Source organism: Serinus canaria, chromosome 1A (genome assembly GCF_022539315.1).
Source record: "Serinus canaria isolate serCan28SL12 chromosome 1A, serCan2020, whole genome shotgun sequence".
Taxonomy (NCBI): domain Eukaryota; kingdom Metazoa; phylum Chordata; class Aves; order Passeriformes; family Fringillidae; genus Serinus; species Serinus canaria.
Window position 1 is genome coordinate 47,713,042 of NC_066314.1, and position 18,219 is coordinate 47,731,260.

At 51.5% G+C, this 18,219-nt stretch overlaps 1 protein-coding gene across 1 annotated transcript; it reads right to left on the reverse strand.

Moving 5' to 3' along the window:
* Positions 1 to 879: 879 nt before the first annotated feature.
* SEPTIN3 (septin 3) lies at positions 880 to 15,549 on the reverse strand. The gene is made up of 10 exons (XM_050969912.1): positions 15,213 to 15,549; positions 8,379 to 8,570; positions 7,996 to 8,124; positions 7,194 to 7,275; positions 6,679 to 6,816; positions 6,196 to 6,313; positions 5,660 to 5,755; positions 4,732 to 4,831; positions 4,199 to 4,250; positions 880 to 2,953 (listed from the first exon to the last, which is right to left on the reverse strand). The coding sequence occupies exons 1-10, from the start codon at positions 15,547 to 15,549 to the stop codon at positions 2,818 to 2,820; spliced, it is 1,380 nt and encodes a 459-aa protein (XP_050825869.1). The 3' UTR covers positions 880 to 2,817.
* Positions 15,550 to 18,219: the final 2,670 nt, after the last annotated feature.

The window sequence follows — 18,219 nt, forward strand, 5'->3', positions numbered from 1 at the left end:
ATCTCAGGGGAGCGGCTGACTTGCTGTGGTCGTCCTGGAACTCAGCTGGTGGCGCTCGATTCAGACTTTTCCCAGCTTATCCATTCACAGAGGCTTCTTCCCAACAGTATCTCCGTTGTCATGCCATGCGGGATTTTCTTTTTTTTTTTTGTATTTGCCGTTTGTAGACTTCCTGGTAGGTACACGGGAGATTGGTAGGATATTGGCATGAGCAGATGGCATTGAGGAGTACCTGAGTGTGTTTTTCTCACAAGCTTTTACGGATCCTTTTGAAGTAGTCTATGATCCGACAAGAAATTACAGAGCAGGGTGTAAAAACCACGTTATTACAAAGAAATAAAAATTCCTAAATCTATAGAGCAAAACACACAACCTTGTCCTTGAAATCCACATTGCAGGCAAAGGAAAGTCTCTTCTGTTGCGTGGGTCTGCTTTGCTTTCTTTAAGCAGGGCAGCATTGTGTCTCTGCCCTAACCCTTGGCTGGGCCCAAAAGTCATAAAGATTACTATTCTGTAGCCCAGGGTGAAGGTATGGGATGTGGCTTCGTGCTTCAGTGCTGTGAAGAAGCAGAGCCCTGGCAGTGTTTTTGACGAGGTTCATGTCTTTGATATCCTTGGGCCGAGCAGGACCGGCTGTGTGGCAGGATGGGTGGCAGCGTGGCCAGATGGTTTCTGCAGGGGTCCATGGTATGGCTGCTGGCACCAGTGACAAGGCTCCTGCTCCCTGCAGGACCGAGGAGCCTGGTGCACGGGGAAGGCTGCGCAAGGCTGCACGCACACCAGGAGCTGTGAACGTGGGTGGGGAAAGGACTAGGAAGTGCTGGAATGGCCCTCACGTCCTAGTGGTGCTGAGAATGGCTGATTTGTGTGGACAGGTGGCAGTGAGAGTGAAGAGAACCTCTGCTCTGCAGTGACAGCACCAGAGAAAGCCACAAGATGGACATACGCTCCTGACAGTTTTGCTAAGGCTTGGAGAACCCTGTTGCCAGCCCTGGCCCCCATACAGCTCCGTCAACCAACATCAGGTTTGACTGGAGTCCACCTCTGCTGCTCATTTGCTGTTTTCTTCCTCCTCCCTCCAGTGCCAGCCTTTCCAACCCCCGTGCCAAGCCCCCACACTTCCCCTTGCTGGGTGCCAGGCACAACTCTCCTGGACGGGACAGCCCCTGCCAGCCACGTGACAGGCAGAGACAGGGAGACACTGCCAACCTCAGGACATCTCTGGTCTTCTCCCCTCCTTCCTTCTGCCCAGTCAGCCCTGACACTTTTGATCTTGCCCAGGGACACCCAGAAAACGGCTGACACACCAGCTAGACACAAGCATATGGTCTCCAGTGAAGCTGTGCCTCTTTCTGCTCACAGGTCTTTACCTTCCCTCCCCATCCCCTCCAGGGAAAGGTAAAACAACAGCTTCTCCACAGGACACAAAAGCACATTGTTAAGAAGGTGTGAGAGCTTGGGAGAGGGAGGAAACAGCCTGGAGAAGAGGAATATTCAAGTACTTGGAGAAATGAAGGAGAGACTTAAGGATAAAAAACAGAGAAAGTGAGACAGGGAAAGAAAGGAAGGACGAAAGCTATGGAAGGCTAAAAGGGAATGAGGTCAAAAGCACAGGAGTGGAGGAGGACATGGGACCGTAAGAGAGCAGAGGAACAGCACTGCTACAGTAGCAAATGCAGCCATTTCCATGAGGAAAATGGGGAAGAGGTATCTCTTGTGTCCCCACCCTGGCCCAGTGCTTCTCAATCCATGGCTGTTTGTGCTCCTCCAAGATCCCCAAGGTGCTATGCCAAGTGGAGCTGTCCCTGGGAGAGGTCCCAGCAGGGACCCCCTGTGGCACTGTCTTCCCTGTTCTCCACAGCAGAGGGGCCATCTTGTGGGGAAGGGTTTGGCCAGGACCTGCTCAGTGCTGGTGGAGAGAGACCACTGCAGCAGGGGCATGGGGTGACTCCTTGAGCTGGGGTGATCCCAGGACAGATTGGTCTGATCTGCACAGAGTTGAATGCCTGTGACACAAGCATGGCTTTTGACCTTTGTGCTGGGCAAGGTAAATGCACCCTCTGCAGCAGAATCACATTCCTTCCCCCTGGGTTTTGCTTCTTTTGGAAAATATATCCATTTTCCCCAAGTACTTTGATGCTTCTCAAACAGATGATACAGGCCAAGAACTAATTCTGTCTCCTCCCACCAGTCACTTGCTCTGAACCGCAAAATGGGCCCATCTTCTCTCATCTACCCTGTTCCAAGCAGCCATTTCCCCTTGGGAAGCCACAGAAAGAAAAGGGGATTAAATGCCAGGCCACCATGCCCTCAGACCAACCAGCTGCCTTTACATCCATGGAATATCCAAGAGAAATCTCTGCTGACATCTCTTGAAACATGCATGCATTGACTCCACCATCTCTCCCAGAGTCTCTCCTTGCCTTGTGTCCAAGTGATAAAAACCGGACTACAGCATGCCCCACACCTCCCCCCTCCAAAATCCATGCCCCTAGAAATCCTTCCCCCCCAACACTATTTCCCCCAGGCACGATACACAGCTGAGACACAGAAAGGAGAGCAGGGAAGCTGAGGGACAGTCCACTGTGCACAAACAAACCGAGGATGGGGACACTCTGGGAAGGACGGGGGAGATGCCCGTCCCTGTCCGGCACACAGGGAGGCACACGCATGCCCGCACGCACTCACACTTGCATCCTCTCACTCCCACCGAGGAGGTGCCACATGCTGCAGAGACAGGCCTGTGGCTGAGTCAGGGGTAGCAGGGGTGGGTGGTCTAGCCAGAGTCACCGGGTGACCGTGGAGGGGGAGGGTCTTTCACAGGTTACTTTCGTGGTTTTCCTCGGTCTCCGCAGCCATGGGGGGCAGCCCTCCGTTGTCATTCAGCCGTTTGGCCCTGTAGGTCTCATAGTGGATGTTGTGGGTCACTTCTTTTAGGTCCTGAAGGTGGGTCCTGCAGGGGACAAAGTGGGTTGGGAAAGAGGATATGACAGCCAACATCAGCACAGTAAGTATTATTCTTCTGATGATAATTTTATTGCCCAAAATAAATGGAAGATTTTTTCAGTCAGTCAGTCAGTTTAGCTAATTACTGTTACCCCTCTTTCTGCATGGATAGCAGGGGTGCCATCATACACAACTGAAAGCTAGAGCATCGGCATTTGAGAACACACAGGCAGGATGCAGGACATGGGCTGAAATTCCTGGCTGTGCTTGTCAGTGCTCTGCCCTTCTCTCACCTGTGCAACTGGCCCAGCCACTGGCCCTCCTGGTGTGTCAGAGCAAACTGGGGCTTATCTGAAGCAGTGGTGAGGCAAGGAAGCATCAGGAGGTGTATCAGGTTCACTGCAGATCATAAGCTGCAGAACACTGCTGTGAGCATCATCCCTAACCTCCATACACAGCCTGGGGCCTTGGATTGTTATAGGCTTTGTGATGATCATTTGGGTAGGATGTTTTTACTGAAAGACTTTGGAAAAGCACCTCTGCTGCAGAAGGTATTACAAAACAAAAAGAGGAAAGTAGGGTGATGTCAAAGCATTGTACCTGGCCAAATGTCTCAATAGCACCATACCCACAGTGGAATTAGCTACAGGGCTTTGGTTTTGAACTGTGTTTCTCTTATTTTCTTTTTTTTTTGTGTTGTTTTTATAGGGAAGAGAGGTCACCCTGGATCTACATCTCTCCTGCAGAATTTGTGCTAAGGCAACTTCATGAAACAGAGTAGAAATAAGACAGGACAATGAAAGCTAATGAAATATGAAGACTTTCACTTCCAGCTCATATGTTCCAGCACATCCTTCAACCTGGAAGGAAACACAATCTAGGATGTGGTAGTGACCTCTTTATTACTGACCTGTTGTCAGCAGCAAATGAAAGTTTTTGCAACCTTAATGGGATTTTTTTAAACTCCCCTAATGGGATTTTTTGCAATCTTGAGAGGGGTGGTAGTATCCTGCTTTTCTCCAGGCATCCAACTCATACATGAAAACTAGCACCTACCTGACACAGTGGTCATGTCACTAAGAGAGGCACTAGAATATCTACCCCTTAACTCAATCCAACCCTGTACCCCATAAGCTTTCACTGCCTGAAATTTACTTTATTTCCCTTTTAGTAGGGGCTATTTCATTCTGACTGGATCTCAGGAAGACTCCCAGCTCATCAAGAGCAAACTGGTGCATGACCATGACCTTACCTTATGACAAAATCTCGAAGTAGGGCAAATTCACAGTGATTGAGGTTTTCCACTGAAAAGAAAGCATGCAATTGTTACATTTGATTTTTTCAACATCCCCTTTGTGGTTACAGAGCCTGGGAAAGTCACTGCCATGGGGGCAGGTTCCAAGTGGGTAGAACTTGCATACTTCAGAATGGACAGACAGTTGTCTGAATGCCACGCTGTTGAGCATTGAGGAGACTCACTAAGAGATGCTGAGCAGTCACACATGAATTTTCATTTGAAAACCAAGACAACCTCAGGAGCTTAGCTTCACACACCATGGTGTTCAGAGTGCCTCCAGCTTCTGCCAGGTGGTGATAGTGGCACCATATTGACCATGGCAGTTCCCTCCTGGCACAGGTATTTGAGAATTCTCCTTTTGGCTGGTTTCAAGCAGTTTGTCACAAATGGGATGGGAAAGTAGCCACAGGACATGCTATCCGGACCCTTGTCTATTACTGTGATCTGCAGACAATACTTGCAGCTCCCATAAGCAAGAGGTTTTTTACCTTCAATGATTCCCCAAGGTGTTTTCCTGCCCAGGACTCTTTTGCCATTCACTTGGTACTCCTTGTCACTGCCCACTACTGCAAAGGGCATGCTTTCCTGCTGGGGAGAGACACGTGGAAAGATCCATTGAACCCATTCCAGAGACCAGCACCACCATGGTTCCCCATCCACCTTTCCACCTCCCAGCTCAACAAACACAAGGCCTTCTCCAAGGGAAGAGATTCTCCAGAGCAAAACTTCACTGGCTCTCCTTTTCACCCCTCAGTGCTATCCCTAGAATTCTGGACTCTTGCTTTCCAGGTGTCCTTGCACCCCAACAAGCTGTGTGGGTAGCTTGCAGCAATGCCAAGGGCTCTGGAGCTGGGACAGAGCTTTTTTGCACGTTATCTCCAGCATTTCTGAGGAGGGGGATGACCAGAGAAGAAGTACCTTAGCATAACCAACAGAGGGTCTGTCAGCCCAGAGCTGCTCCTATGGATAGTTCAAGGTGAATATTTCTTGACAGATTTGTAATTCTTTACAATAGGGACTCAAATAATCCTTCCCCATAAGCCACATGAACATTTATCAAGTTTAATGGCTGAAATTATACTGAGGAAAGCCAGAAATGGAGTAAGTGTGCAGCTTTCCAGGGAAGAAGGACAGTAGGTAAAGCTATTGGAGACCAGATATCTCTAAGCACAGGGAGAAAATATCTGTTTCCAGAGCACAGAGTGCAGAAGACTCTGTGATCCATAGAGTTGTGCAGCTGTTCATATGTTTACTCTGCTTTACAGACATCCCTGGAAAGAGACTACAATTACCACAGGAATGGAGATTAAAAAGCAGTTTATTTCTTATGTGTGAGGGCAATGATGCTGAAGTGCAGAACAAAATGTGGTGCCCTCCTCATCCACCCTTCCCCTCCCACAATAAAATGTTTCCTACCCTGATTTTGTCGTTCTCTGTTTTATCCTCCAAGTCCTCATCAAATTCTTTCTGGGGATAAAACTCGATCCCATTTACTTCTAGTTCCTTGCGCACCTAATCAGAGAGACATTTTGAAGCAAAAGCAGCACAAACCTGAAAGGAAGGCAGTTGGCAAGGCCAGGCAAACACATCTGGGACATCCTTCCAGTGGGCAGAAGCTGGAGGGATTGTCCCAAGGAAGTGCACAGTAAAGTGAGGACACAAGGCAGCAATGATGAGTCTGTCTTCCCAGCCTCAGTTACTTGTCTGGCTCTCCAGTTCCCATGACAGAACATATCACAAGATGTCACAAAGATACACACATTTCTTCCTTCTCTAACAGATGCCCTCAGAGATATAACCAGCTGCATCTTTAGGACTTAACCCAGCAACCCAGCACTGGACTCTGTGCACATCCTGAGGACTGCACTGCAATCCCAGGAAGGATACCACTCACTTCTCCCACTTCCAAGTCAGGGCAGGGAAGGATCCTATGCAGAAGAGGAGATACTCACTCTTTGTTTGAATTCGGTCTTCTCCTCCAAGGTCATGGTGTCAGCCTTAGCAATAACTGGGATGATGTTCACTACCTTGCTGAGATGTTTCATGAACTCCAGGTCCAAAGGCCGCAAGCTGCAGCCCAAGAAGGAACAAGATGGATCGGGTCACTTTTTACTCTCCTCGCCTTTCATCTTAATGACTATCCAAGCACCAGGGCACAAGTGAACCCTCCCTTGTACATACCCTGCTTGCTGCCACCATGTTCTCATCTCCTTCTTCCCATCCATTCTGTCCTCTCCCAAAAAACACAGTGGCATTTCTCCCACTCTTGTAAGCTTAGACCCTTTCAAGCCCCACAGCACCCAAAGTTAAACTAAACAGTGCCCAGTCCTGCTGGCAGGATCCCTGGATCCATGTCTGAGGTGCAGCAGTGTAGGGTATATATCTGGCGCAGAGGTACCACGGGCTGGAGGAAGGACAAGGGACTGTGTACATACGAGTGCCCCGTAGGGGAGATGAAGTAGAGGCAGCAGTGCACGCGCGTGTCTGGAATTCGCTTCTTCCTTGCAATATTCACCTCCTCTTTCAAAAACTTTTCATATTGCTCATTGATGTATTTCTCAATAGGTTCCCAGCTGTTAAAATGGGAAAGAGAGATGAATAGACATGTACAAATCTCCTCGTGTTCCTGCCTACAGTGTTCCCAGCTCTGACAGCAGCAAAGCACTCTCAGACATTAAAAAAAAAATCCACCTGAAGCACTGTGCCATCAGCACAAATGATTAAGAGTTTCTGTAACTGGCCACAGAAATAAGCACTCAACATGTAATATATGCATAGCCCAAATTACACACACAGACCTGTGGTTTCACAGTCCCACAGCCCCATCATGAGCCCCCGAGTGCAACAGGATCCCAGATGCTTTCAAGGGCCAAGAAGATGACAGCCACTCATATACCATCTTAACTCCAGCCCTTTCTGGGACACAAGGCCTTGACCTTGTAAAACTCACCAGTTCTCATTGTTGATCTGGTCCCCAAATCCTGGTGTGTCAATCACTGTCAGCTTCATTTTGACACCACCTTCTTCAATGACTGGGGGAAAAATTACAAACAATCATACTCCTCCCTGGAAACCTGCTCTATCATGAAACATGTCTTTGTGTCCCACTAGGGAAGAAGAGAGCTCTGCCCCATCCCTGCCCAGCAAGCATAACCAGACCAACTTGTGTCATGCCTCAACAGTTATGACCCTCATTTCCATGTCTGACCCCAAATTTTGGTAATATCTACACAAAAGCCACCTTACTCCACTCTGTCACATGAAAATTAATTTGTGCTCAGTCTTTGTGGCCCACAGATAGTACCTACCCTAAGACAACTTCTCCCCTCTAACGCATCATCCTGAATCTGAGATGAAGCTCAGTGCCCTGCACCACCACAGAGTTGTGCTGATGCTTTGAGAGGAGGTGTGCACTACCATGATGGGACCCAACAATGCAACTTGGGTAGCTTATCAAATGTAACTGTAGGTGAAAATGACTTACAGCAAGGCTTAATCCACAACTGCAGACTAATGTCTTAGGTGATGAAGTCTCTCTATTTGTCTACCCCTCACTTTTGGCTGTGGCATCAGGGGCCTTTCAGTTTAAGAAAACCCTTGTCTGTCTCTGAGGCCATCTAAAACTGTCCTTTAGCTTCCTATGGAGAAAGAGCAGCCAATACCAAAGAACTATTTGTGTAGACTGCTGGGATCTTCTGCAAGGCTATGCTGAGGCATCAGTATTGCTTCCACCCCAGCAGCCTGGCTCTTACCATGCCCAATGGCTTTGATCTCCACTGTCTTGGGGATCTTCTCCTCCCGGTTCCAGCCTGAAGATTTGCGGCTCACCTGGGATTTGAAGAGGGTGTTTACCAGTGTTGACTTTCCCAATCCGCTCTGACCTGAGGATTGCAGAGAGGAAGCTTGTGACATTTGCCACAGCCTGGTGATGACAACAGGCCCAAGGAACAGAGCCAGGCTGGCAGGGAAAAGGGCTGGAGGTGTCTTCTTGCCTTGTGCAGGCTCTGTTTTCCCTCAGAGCAACTTCTGTCTGCTCCCTCATGCCCTCCCCGCAGGGCTTGCTCTCCCACCTGGCCTCAGTCCTTGGGACAGTCCCTGGCTACGGTTCCCAGCTCCTCAGCTGGTCTCTGCCTACCTACAACCATGATGTTGAAGTCGAAACCTGTCTTCATGGTTTTCTTGCGCATCTGCTCAATTATGGTGTCAATACCGATGTAGCCCAGCAAGCTGGTGTTGATGCCCATGGGCTTCATTGGTACGACTGGTTTTTGTCGTGGCTCTGGGACCAGCTCAGACATGGCTGCTTCGTTTTTGCTGTCCACTGGTCCTGCATGGGGACAAAGATTGAAAAATCTTCACTGAGGTGTAACAACAGCCTCCTTGCTGATCTGTCACAGGGGCTGAGGGCAGCACTGAACAGCCGTTTCAAGGGCTCTTGAGGATAACTGATTTTAAAGATTTTAGTGGTAAGGCTTATCATGGAGCAACATCTACTTGAGTTTCCAGCACACTCTTCTATGTCCTATTCCAGACGAGGAGGTAAAGTGGGGTTCATTGAGAATGCAGCACATTGATGGCTCCCTCCAAACAGCAGGAGCAGAGGCAGCAAGGCTGGCTGGGCTGATAATTGCCTGCCCAAAGCTCCAGGTGTGTCTCCTTATTTTCGTCTCCCGGCTCTCAAGAGGATCACCAGTGTTTTGCCCCTCCAAGTTAACCATAAAATTTGCAATGGAACAGACTTAAAAAAATTATTTGTCAAGTCCTGGAACTGAAACAGAGTTTGGGATGTACCATGAGGACTTGTGCGCTTGGCCCTGGCCAGGGGTGGCTGCATTACTGACTGTGGTGCACAGGCTGAGTTCCTCAGAGGAAGACAGTGGTGGAAGTGAAAGCATGGCCATAATCTCTGTGCTTGCCTCCCATCCATAGACCAATGTTTTTTGTCATACTCAAGAAACTAATCATCATGATCAGAAAATTAATTATCTGCATCTTTCCCTCCTCATCTCTGCTTCCTCACGTCTTCCATGTAAAACAATCGGGTAAAAAGAAAACCCCAAGGGCTTTCCAGCCTTCCTGACCCTTTTTTGGGTGATGGCACACATTGCTAGGGGCAGGCCTCACCCATTTATCTCTGTCTCATTAATGAGTAGCTCCCACCCGCTGGGAGGAAGCGGAGGTTGGGAGAGGACAGGGCATGGAAGAAAAGCTCTAATTGGTGGGGAAGGCAGGCGTGAGGGATGAATCTGGAAAGGAAGATGAAGGGGATAGGAATCAAATACCTTTCATATACAAGCCAGCTGCAAACAAGAGGTTCTCCCACTCTAATTACTTGACTCCCCCATGCTTTGTCTCATTAGAGGGTTATTTTTCCAGGACAGAGACAGAATGCATTTTTGCTTGGTAAGTACTTCATTTGTTTTGGATGCCACTTCAGTCCAAGTATCTCACACTAAATTATCCCTTTCCATCATGTTGGCAGATGTTTTTTCTCCACTTATGAGAATCTACTGTCAGCAGAAAAGGACATGAGCAGCTAGGCAGGCAACTGCCATTTGGTGGTGACAGATGCCCCTCTTCACAAGGAAAATGACTCAGAAGTCACTGGACTGGTGAAACTGATGGCACCAATCTGAGGTCCCAGGGACAGCTTAGTCAAGCCAGGCAGAGACAGACTGAGAAGAGGTCAGAGAGATTTTGTTCAAGGACAGGGTTAGGCTGGAGCAGGCTCCATGGCTGAATGGGGACCCTGCCTGGCACTCCCACATAAAAGCTCCGGTGCTGACATAAGGGCTGCTCTACAGAGTGAAGATTTTACATTTTTTATAAGCTGTAATATCCCACTGTCACATGCTAAGGAAAGACATTGTGGAAGGGCCACCCTTGGCAGGGAGAAGGGTGCCTCCACCCAGCTCCTTTTCACTGCTTGGGAAGTCTGAGTTTTCCCCTGTGTGAGACAATGGTAGCACAGCCACTCACGTACAGCACTATGGGTAACATCTGAAGGCTTTTGTGTGACCTCTGTTCCAACTTGCCCACACAGGAGAGGTCAGTGGCAGGATGGCCCCCCTTCTGCTTTTCTCCACTGAGTGAAGGTACCCTGCACTATCATCACCCTCTCCTGAAGCAGCGAGCAGTACCCTGGGGGAACCAGAGCACAAGATGGACCATTGCTTGAGTCAGACTGGCAATTTGGAGCACCTCACGCTGCCAGGCAGCTGCTGGAGGAGGCAGCCTGCCACACCAAGTGCTTCTCAGCTGCAATCCTCTCTCACACCCATCACAACTAGTATGTGCCTTTCCTGCTGACGAAGCATCCCTTGAGGCTCCCGTTGTCTTTTTTCAGCTTTATCAAAGCTGATGTGAGCCAGGAAAGCCCATCTCTCTGGTACAGCACAGGGGGCCAGGCCAGCCAGTTCTCCTGCACCCTACCCTTCATTCATCCTCTCCCAGGCTGCCCACATCACCTGCCCACATCACCAACATCATGGTTGTGTGGCTGTGCCGTGTCCTGTATGCTGCTGCAGCGTTCTCCATAAACACCCCATATAGCCCTGCTGGGCTCCTACCTAGCCCTAAGAGAGGGAGAAGAGAGGGAGAGAAATGGAATGATGAGGGAATTAGGGACAGGGGGCTGTGGCCCCAGTGAGGAACTTGGCTACTGGAGAAATGGGGGCAAATAAACTCCAAAGGTGGAAGGGAACAGGTCAAGATGGGAAGAAAGCCCGACTAAGCAGCTGCAAGGGATGGGTGCAGAACATGGGCCATGTGGGCTGTGACCCTTTCACTGCCTGGGTGGTAGCTTGTCCTCAGGGAAGCTGTTTCCCTCTCCTTTATTCCTTCAACCCTTGTTCTTGGGAGGAGGAAGGAGAGAATTTACTGTCAGCCTCAAGGCTCACTAAAAGGTTTATAATTCATCCCTCAATCTCACCAAGGAAAGCCTTGCCCAGAGTCAGTAGATGTTGCTAACTGCGGTGGACATCATCATACAAGACCATTCCTTTACAAGCTTCACTGTTGGAGCCAGGAGCTTGCAGTGACTAGGGCAGATATTTCAGATTCAGGTTCTTGGGCAGCTATAGAAAACCCTGAGAGCAGGAGAAAGCCACCTGCTTTTCTCCTCTAGGTCACTTGCCTTCTTCTCTCTGTGGGGTTCCTTCCCATACAGCCTCAGGCAGGGGAGCCCCCATTTTGCAAAAATTTGCTTGGGGTTCATCTTTCTGCACATGACTTTTCACCTTTTGCCTCCCACAGATGAATTCAAGGAGCTGAGGAACAGCCTGCTGTGTGTGCAAAACCAGGACCAGAGCTGTTCATGAGACATGAAACGTGCCTGCCCGCTCTCCTGGGAGTGGCTCTGTTTTATGTGCACTAAAGCTAATGGTGGTAGGAACCCCCTTGAGCACACTGAGTGGCTGATCAAGGGGTGGCATTCTGTGTCCTGGGCACATCCCATAGCCCTTGCAGTTGTCTCCTGTAATGAATGTGTGAGAGGGCACTACAGCCAGTACAGCTGATAATGAATAGAGGGCTAGCCAAGGTTAACCACTTACATCTGCTGTTTGCAAGGCCCCCCTTTTCCCTGCTGCTTTGTTCTGTGTGCTGAGAGAAGCTCATTTAAGAGGGCTGTAGCTGGTGATACCCCCCTGCTGCCCAGGTCCAGTACGAGGTGGCCCTGGGCTGGGTTGTTAGGGAATAATATCTGGCTCACAGGAGATGCTCCATGTGACTGGACCAAGGGAATGCACAGCTTTTGAGGCAGGGACAGGCAGAACCAGAATGAGTGCCCAGAGAGGTAGGTCCCCATGGTCCCAGCTAGCTCCTGCTTCTGACACCCACTGATCCACCCCAGAACCTCTTCCAGGAAGGCCGGCATATGTGGCCAGCAGCAGACACCAGTACTGCTCTACCACCCTTCATGCTCTGACGTTCGCAGGAGCTGGTGGGGACAGAGGTGGCCCTGCAGGTCCCTTGGGGGCTCAGGTAGTGGGGACCAACATCTACTATGTCCTGATAACCCAGATACAGTCGCACCCCCTCCCCCTGCCTTCCCATCCTTTGTCTGGCAAGAGGGAGGGAGAGCTGCAAACAGTTCTCACCACAAACCAGCTTCCATCAAGGAAAAGCTATTTAACCCCCACGTAACACATGGATGGCCTTGCTGCAGCTCTCCTCTGGTGTAGCACAAGGTTGTCCCTCTGCAACTGGAGGTAGTGATCCTCACTCACATCTCACCCCAGCTCCTTCCACCCATGCGGTCCTGGACCCACAGTCCCACTCCCTGTAGACATGGAACAGGGAGGAGGGATGGGTTCAAAACCTGAAGGTGGCTGGCAGAAGCAGGCCCTCAAAGGGTGATGCCAGGTTCCTAGGAAAGAAAGCAAGCAGCTGCTTCAGCAGCACAGCCTCCCTGGAGCTCATGGCCATCAGGACTTGCTCCTTGCTTCAGATCTGCAGAGAAGCTGAACTGAGCATCTCTCCACTGGAAAAAAAAACCTTTCCCTCCTCAGTTCCTATGATGACCCCAGGGCATTTCTTTCAGCTCTGCAGGGCAATGGCTGAGCCCTACCAGATGTACTGCCTGACATCAGAGTACAGAACAGAACCATTCTTCTTACCACATCTTTTTGCCTGGCTTGAAGATCATCCCAATCCTCTGGGCTGCTGCATCCTTCCCGACAGCAACCTTTCTTCCCCTCAGCACTCTGCAAAGGGCTTGGGCAAGAGCCCAGTTGCAGTGAAATCTAGGGCAGCGTGTGCCGAAGCCTTTCTGGAGATGCAGAAGCTGGAGGTGAAGGAGCTGGGCACATCCCAACCCAGCCACCACAGCCCCAGCCATGCCCTTGGTGCTGCTCTCCAGCTGTACAATCCTTGTCCCAAGTCCCAGTTCACCCCCTGGGTAGCACAGCTGTATCACAAGGCAAGAGGATGCTGAGTGTCCCTGGACCATGGCAGTCACACCACCACAGCTGCCTGTGCCCCTGCCTGCATGCCTGCTGCCTCCTGTGCAGATGCCCAGGGAGAGGCACAGGACATCCCCACTGCCTGTCACTGGCAAGGGACAAGCCAGGTGCCTACAGCACTTCCCAGCTGGATTATCCCTTCCTTTCAAAGCAGTGCCTGGCTCTTGCTACTCCCCATCAGCACCACGACCAGCCCTGCTCCTTCTCCCTCATACAAGACTGCTGCCACTAAAAGGAAAAAAACAGAGGAAAGACAAAGCCAGGACCGATTTCCCCCACTGCCCTCCGGGGTTATCCCTCCCCCATGCCCAGAGCTGGGCAGCGTGGGGGCACGGCCGAGGATGCCTGCGCAAAAAGCCCCAGCGGTGTCCCTCTGGCGTTACCCAGCCCTGCCAAGCCCGGAGCATCCTACCTTTGAACATGAAGCTTCCTTTGTCTCCGAATCCTCTCCCAAGGGGGTGGGTCTCCCCCCGCTTTTATAGCCTGACGCTGATGAAGCAGCACGGTGGGCTACAAAGCTACACTTGCTTTTACCTTTGTCTTTTTTCCCTGTGTCCTCTTCTCCCCCCTCTCTTTCCCTTCCTTCTCCAGTGGCTATTTCAGCAGAGCGGGGATGCTGGTGCTGCTCCTGCTGCCATCGTCATGTGACCTGAATATTAAACATCTCCGCAAAATCTCCCCCCGCGCACCCTCCCCCGGCTCCATCCCAGGCCCCCGGCTCCATCCCAGGCCCCCGGCAGCCTCCCTAACTTGCGGGGGGGCATGGCCTCGGAGCTGGAGGGGCCGCTGCCGATGGGGCCCCCATGTCCTGGAGGCGCCCTCATTGCACACCCACACCCCACAGGCCTTTTCTTGCCCTTTTCCCTCCCAACTCCCCAGCCTTTTCAGCATCTCTGCTTGTTTAGGGAGGGGCATATTTAACCCTTCACAGCATAGTTCCGGCGGGGCTGAGAAAGGGTGCTCTTTGCCCCTAGGTATTTCGTAGGATCAGGGGACTGCAAAATCTCCTTCTGCTTTCCCAGAGGGAGGAAATTGAGAATGTTTTGGTTCATCAAAAGCGATTTGCCCTTCAGCTTTGCTGTGAAGGTGGGAGAAACCTTTTCTCCTTCAGCACCATGACTGCTGGATGTCAGCCCAAGGCGCATAGGCAGAGGCAGCGCTGTCCCCTCTGCGTGCGTGTGTGCACAAACCTGTGTGTGCCTGCGTGTGGCGAGCAGGGACAGGTCCTCCCACTTGGACCATCCTGTGTTGGGGGACACAGGTCACATACCCGTGTGCTGCGGCAGGCACCTCCATGTGCCCTGTAGATGTGCCTGCGCCTGCAGAGCCGTGTGGATGCCTCTGGCTGCTTGTGTCTTTGGATGGGGATGCCCTTTCCCTGCTTTGCATTTCCTTCTCCTACATCTGTGAGCCCTGGCCCCGACAGGCATTGTGTCCCTGTCATGTTGTGCTGGGGCACCAACATCTGGGAATGCTGTGACCCTCCAGTCAGTGGGATGACAGGAGCACCACGTGTTCCTCCACCACAAAACACCCCCCCTGGGTGGGGGCCAGGCTGTGGGATGCCTGGCAGACTTGGCAAGGGTTTGGGATTCCTCTTTCTGCAGTGCTCTGGGACAAAAAGAAAACTACACTCACTACAGGTTACAGGAACACTTAGAAGTAATTGTTAGCAGTTATCCCGGGCTAGGCTGAGCAGTGGACAGACTGGCTTCCGACAGACAGACAGACAGGCAGGATTCCAGCACCCTGAAAATCTCCTGACACGGCGACCACAGTTGCCTGTCTCCCTGCTGGGTATGAGGCTCACAAGTACACGGGCTGTCCTCGCACCAGCTGCTGCCCACACCCGATTCTAGTGTGGGTCAAGAGGAAATCACTCCAAGGGGATGAAGCCCCCATCCTCCCTGAAGGGTCCTGCCCCATGCTGGGCTCCATGTCATCGCCAAGGGACCCCTTGGTGCCTCCCTCCCTCTCCCCAGCCTATCCCGTCAGCGGAGACCCACCGGAGCGTGGTGGGGCGTAGGACACCCCCATCTTCGCCACCGGCGTGGCCTCGGACCCGTCAGAGCTGCCGTGTAGCTGGGGCCCCTCGGCCGCCACAGGCCGGAGCCGCGGAGGGATTGGGGTGACCGGGGCCGGGCCCCGCAGCCGCTCCCACGGCAGCCCCCCGCCGCCCGCGGCCGCCCGGCGCAGCGTGACCGAGAGGCAGCTCCGCTTGGTGGGGGCAGCCACAGCCAGGGCGCCGTCCCGCCGCCGTGAGGGGCCCGGGATGCGGCTGGGCCCGCTGGGGCTCCCGGGGGCCGACAGGCAGCTGCGAGGAAGGGCGATCTCCTCCTCCATGGCGGTGGGCTGTGGGCTGGAAGCTGAGGTGCGAGGGCAGGGGCCGGGGGGTGCCCGGCCGGGCCGGGGCCCGGGCTGTCCCTGCTGTCAGGGCTGGCTGTGGTGTCTCGGGGTGCAGAGCTCCCTGGGGCTGCTGTCACTCACATGCCTGAGCCCCCACCACCCCTGTCCGGCCAGCCCGCCTCCAGCGGGACAATGGGGCTCTTGTGGCCTGCATGGCTAGCTCCCACGCTGGGTGCCATGGCCGCTCCTGCCCCTACCCAGCACCTTCCTGGCCTCTGCCACCAGCAACCCCATGGCATGGGGCAGCTCCACAGCACCCTGCTCCCATGGCAGGGGTGCAGGAGTGATGCAGACCTGCCAGGTCAGGCCTGTGCTGCCTGCTTCCAAGAACACTGGGTGTGATTAAAAAAAAAATTAAAAATATTTGAATTTTTGAAATGCTTTCCCTTCCTCTCTTAGTTTTTTTCCCCCTCAAATGACATATTCCAGTGCAACAATTTATATCCCACTGCGCAAGTTCAGCGGTCACTTGTTGGGTGTTTGTCCAAGTTGATGCTTCATTCCCTTATTCTGATTTTCTTTTGCTTCTTCATTATCATCATAATTATGATTGTTTCTTAATTTTGCCAGCTTTGTGGCATTTTCAGGGTCAAGAGGGATTCAGCTTGCCACTTTACACCTTCCTTGCTGTAAGAGACTCTGAAGGGCAACACAATAAACAAGGAGGAAAGAAGAAAGGTGTTTTGGTGGGATGGGATGAGAATATGAATGGTTTGGTGGGCAAGTGGGAGCAAAAAAAAGGAGGGACAGGCACTTACAGTGTGGCAGGAACAATGATTGCATGATTTCAGGTGACCAGGGCTGAGGAAAGTGGAAGAGGAATCACCATCCAATGACCCACATCAAGTCATTGGGAATGCTGGTGGAAGGCAGAGCTCAGGACAGTGCGAGTTCTCTCCTTCCTTAAGGGCAAGGAGACAGAAAACATGAAAAAAACCAACCTGATACTGTATAGTATTTCCAGCAATAAGTACCTTCTCTGATTCTTTATGCAGTTTAATTCAGTATCTGTGACTATTTCCTTCTCCCCTGAGGTCTTTCTGGCTGCACAGATCCCACAGAGGAGAAACAATCTCAGTTTTCAGGCAGCATTTGCCTTTAATTATTCCCAGATAGCCTGGCAGTGTAGCTGGCACAGGAGGCAGGTGGATGGAGACCTATCCTGTCGTAAAGGAAACCTCACTGTATACTGCTCCTTGCTGCCTGCCCAGAGCTAGAGGGAGGCAGCTCCCAGGGGGAACAACAGGAAAACAAAGCATCAACCATGCAGTTTGTCACACACTTCCTCTGGGGAAGCCTTTGACACTGCTGACAATAAAGTCCTTCATAGCCATGGAAAATACCTGGCTTAATGCTGATTGTGTCAGGACTGAGCAACACAAAAATTAAGCCAGAGGAGATGAACAATTAGTGTCTCTCTAATCCAGCACTCACCCAGTTGCTGTCTTCTTTTGTTCAGTTTCTATGTTGAGTCACAGGCAGTGGAGCTCAACACAGGCACAGCAGCGTGCAGAGGAGTACACAGAGCAGGGGAGAGGGGACCCCTGTGAGTGCAGACTCCCCTTCCTCCATTTAACTTCTTCCTTACTGCTCCAAGCCCCTCAGCTCCAGTGGAGAGGTTTTTATGGTACCCCACAGCTCAGCTGTGTTCATTTACAGAGCAATCCTACCTATCAGAGAGTTGAGGAGAGGAAGCAAGTTTCCAGGCTGGTGTTTGGAGATATGGCTGTGATGTGCCAGAGGGCAGGGAATATGAGCCATGCAGCCGAGGTTGGCACATCATGCTGTGCAGCCCCTTGTCATTTCCATTTCACAGCCCCAAGTCACAGAAATGTATCTGTTTCAGACCACACTTGCTCTTTTGAGTCTTTGCTTGCCTGGGCAAGTATAACTTTGGGCACAGCAGTAATCCTATTCACTGCATTTCCCTGCTGATTGAGACTCCCCAGTTAGGGTACCTGCATCACAGTCTCTGTCACTTGGCTGAATGGAAGGACTCTTGACTTGTCCTCTGTCTGAAACAGAGCCAGAAAACTCCTGCCAGTGTGCCTGGTTTTGGTGTGGAAAAGAATGATAATGCAATTGCAGTCTGGTAGACAAAATGTCCCAGGAAGACCCAGGATATTTGCAGGATGTCCTGATGCATTCCTTAGAGCTAAAAATTAACTTGGATCCCCAGAGAGTTACTAACTTTCAGGCTGCACCTGTGTTTTGAGCCTTTGCTTGCCAGGTCAAGCAAAACTTTGGGCACAGGAGTAATCCTGCTCACTGCATTTCCCTGCATAAATAACTCACAGCAGCCCAATGAACTCTCCTTCTTTCTTTGGAGATGAAGGAGAAGACTTTCTGCTCCCAAGTTCACAGGTGAGACTGAGTGACACAAACCAGGAGCTGTGGCAGATTTTCTGAGGAATCCCTGGCCTGAGGAACCCCTGCTGCTGAAAGGAGCCATTGGGGACTAGAGCACAGAGCTATAGTAATCAAAGGACACTGGAGATGTGGGTTGCCAGTTACTGGCTGGCCCAGGTGATGGCACAGGATGCACAGACGTGCCCAGAGGATGGTGGCACCACCTAACATACCTGGGATATGCAGGTGTGGGGCACA

Bases quoted from the DNA above. Each gene is read 5' to 3' on its own strand.
- SEPTIN3 (XM_050969912.1), bottom strand. From the start codon at position 15,549: ATGGAGGAGGAGATCGCCCTTCCTCGCAGCTGCCTGTCGGCCCCCGGG. The intron at 6,817-7,193 runs GTGAGTTTTACA...CCATTTTAACAG, and splicing joins CAGATCAACAATGAGAACTG to CTGGGAACCTATTGAGAAAT. The intron at 2,954-4,198 runs GTAAGGTCATGG...TGTCCCCTGCAG, and splicing joins CTTCGAGATTTTGTCATAAG to GACCCACCTTCAGGACCTAA.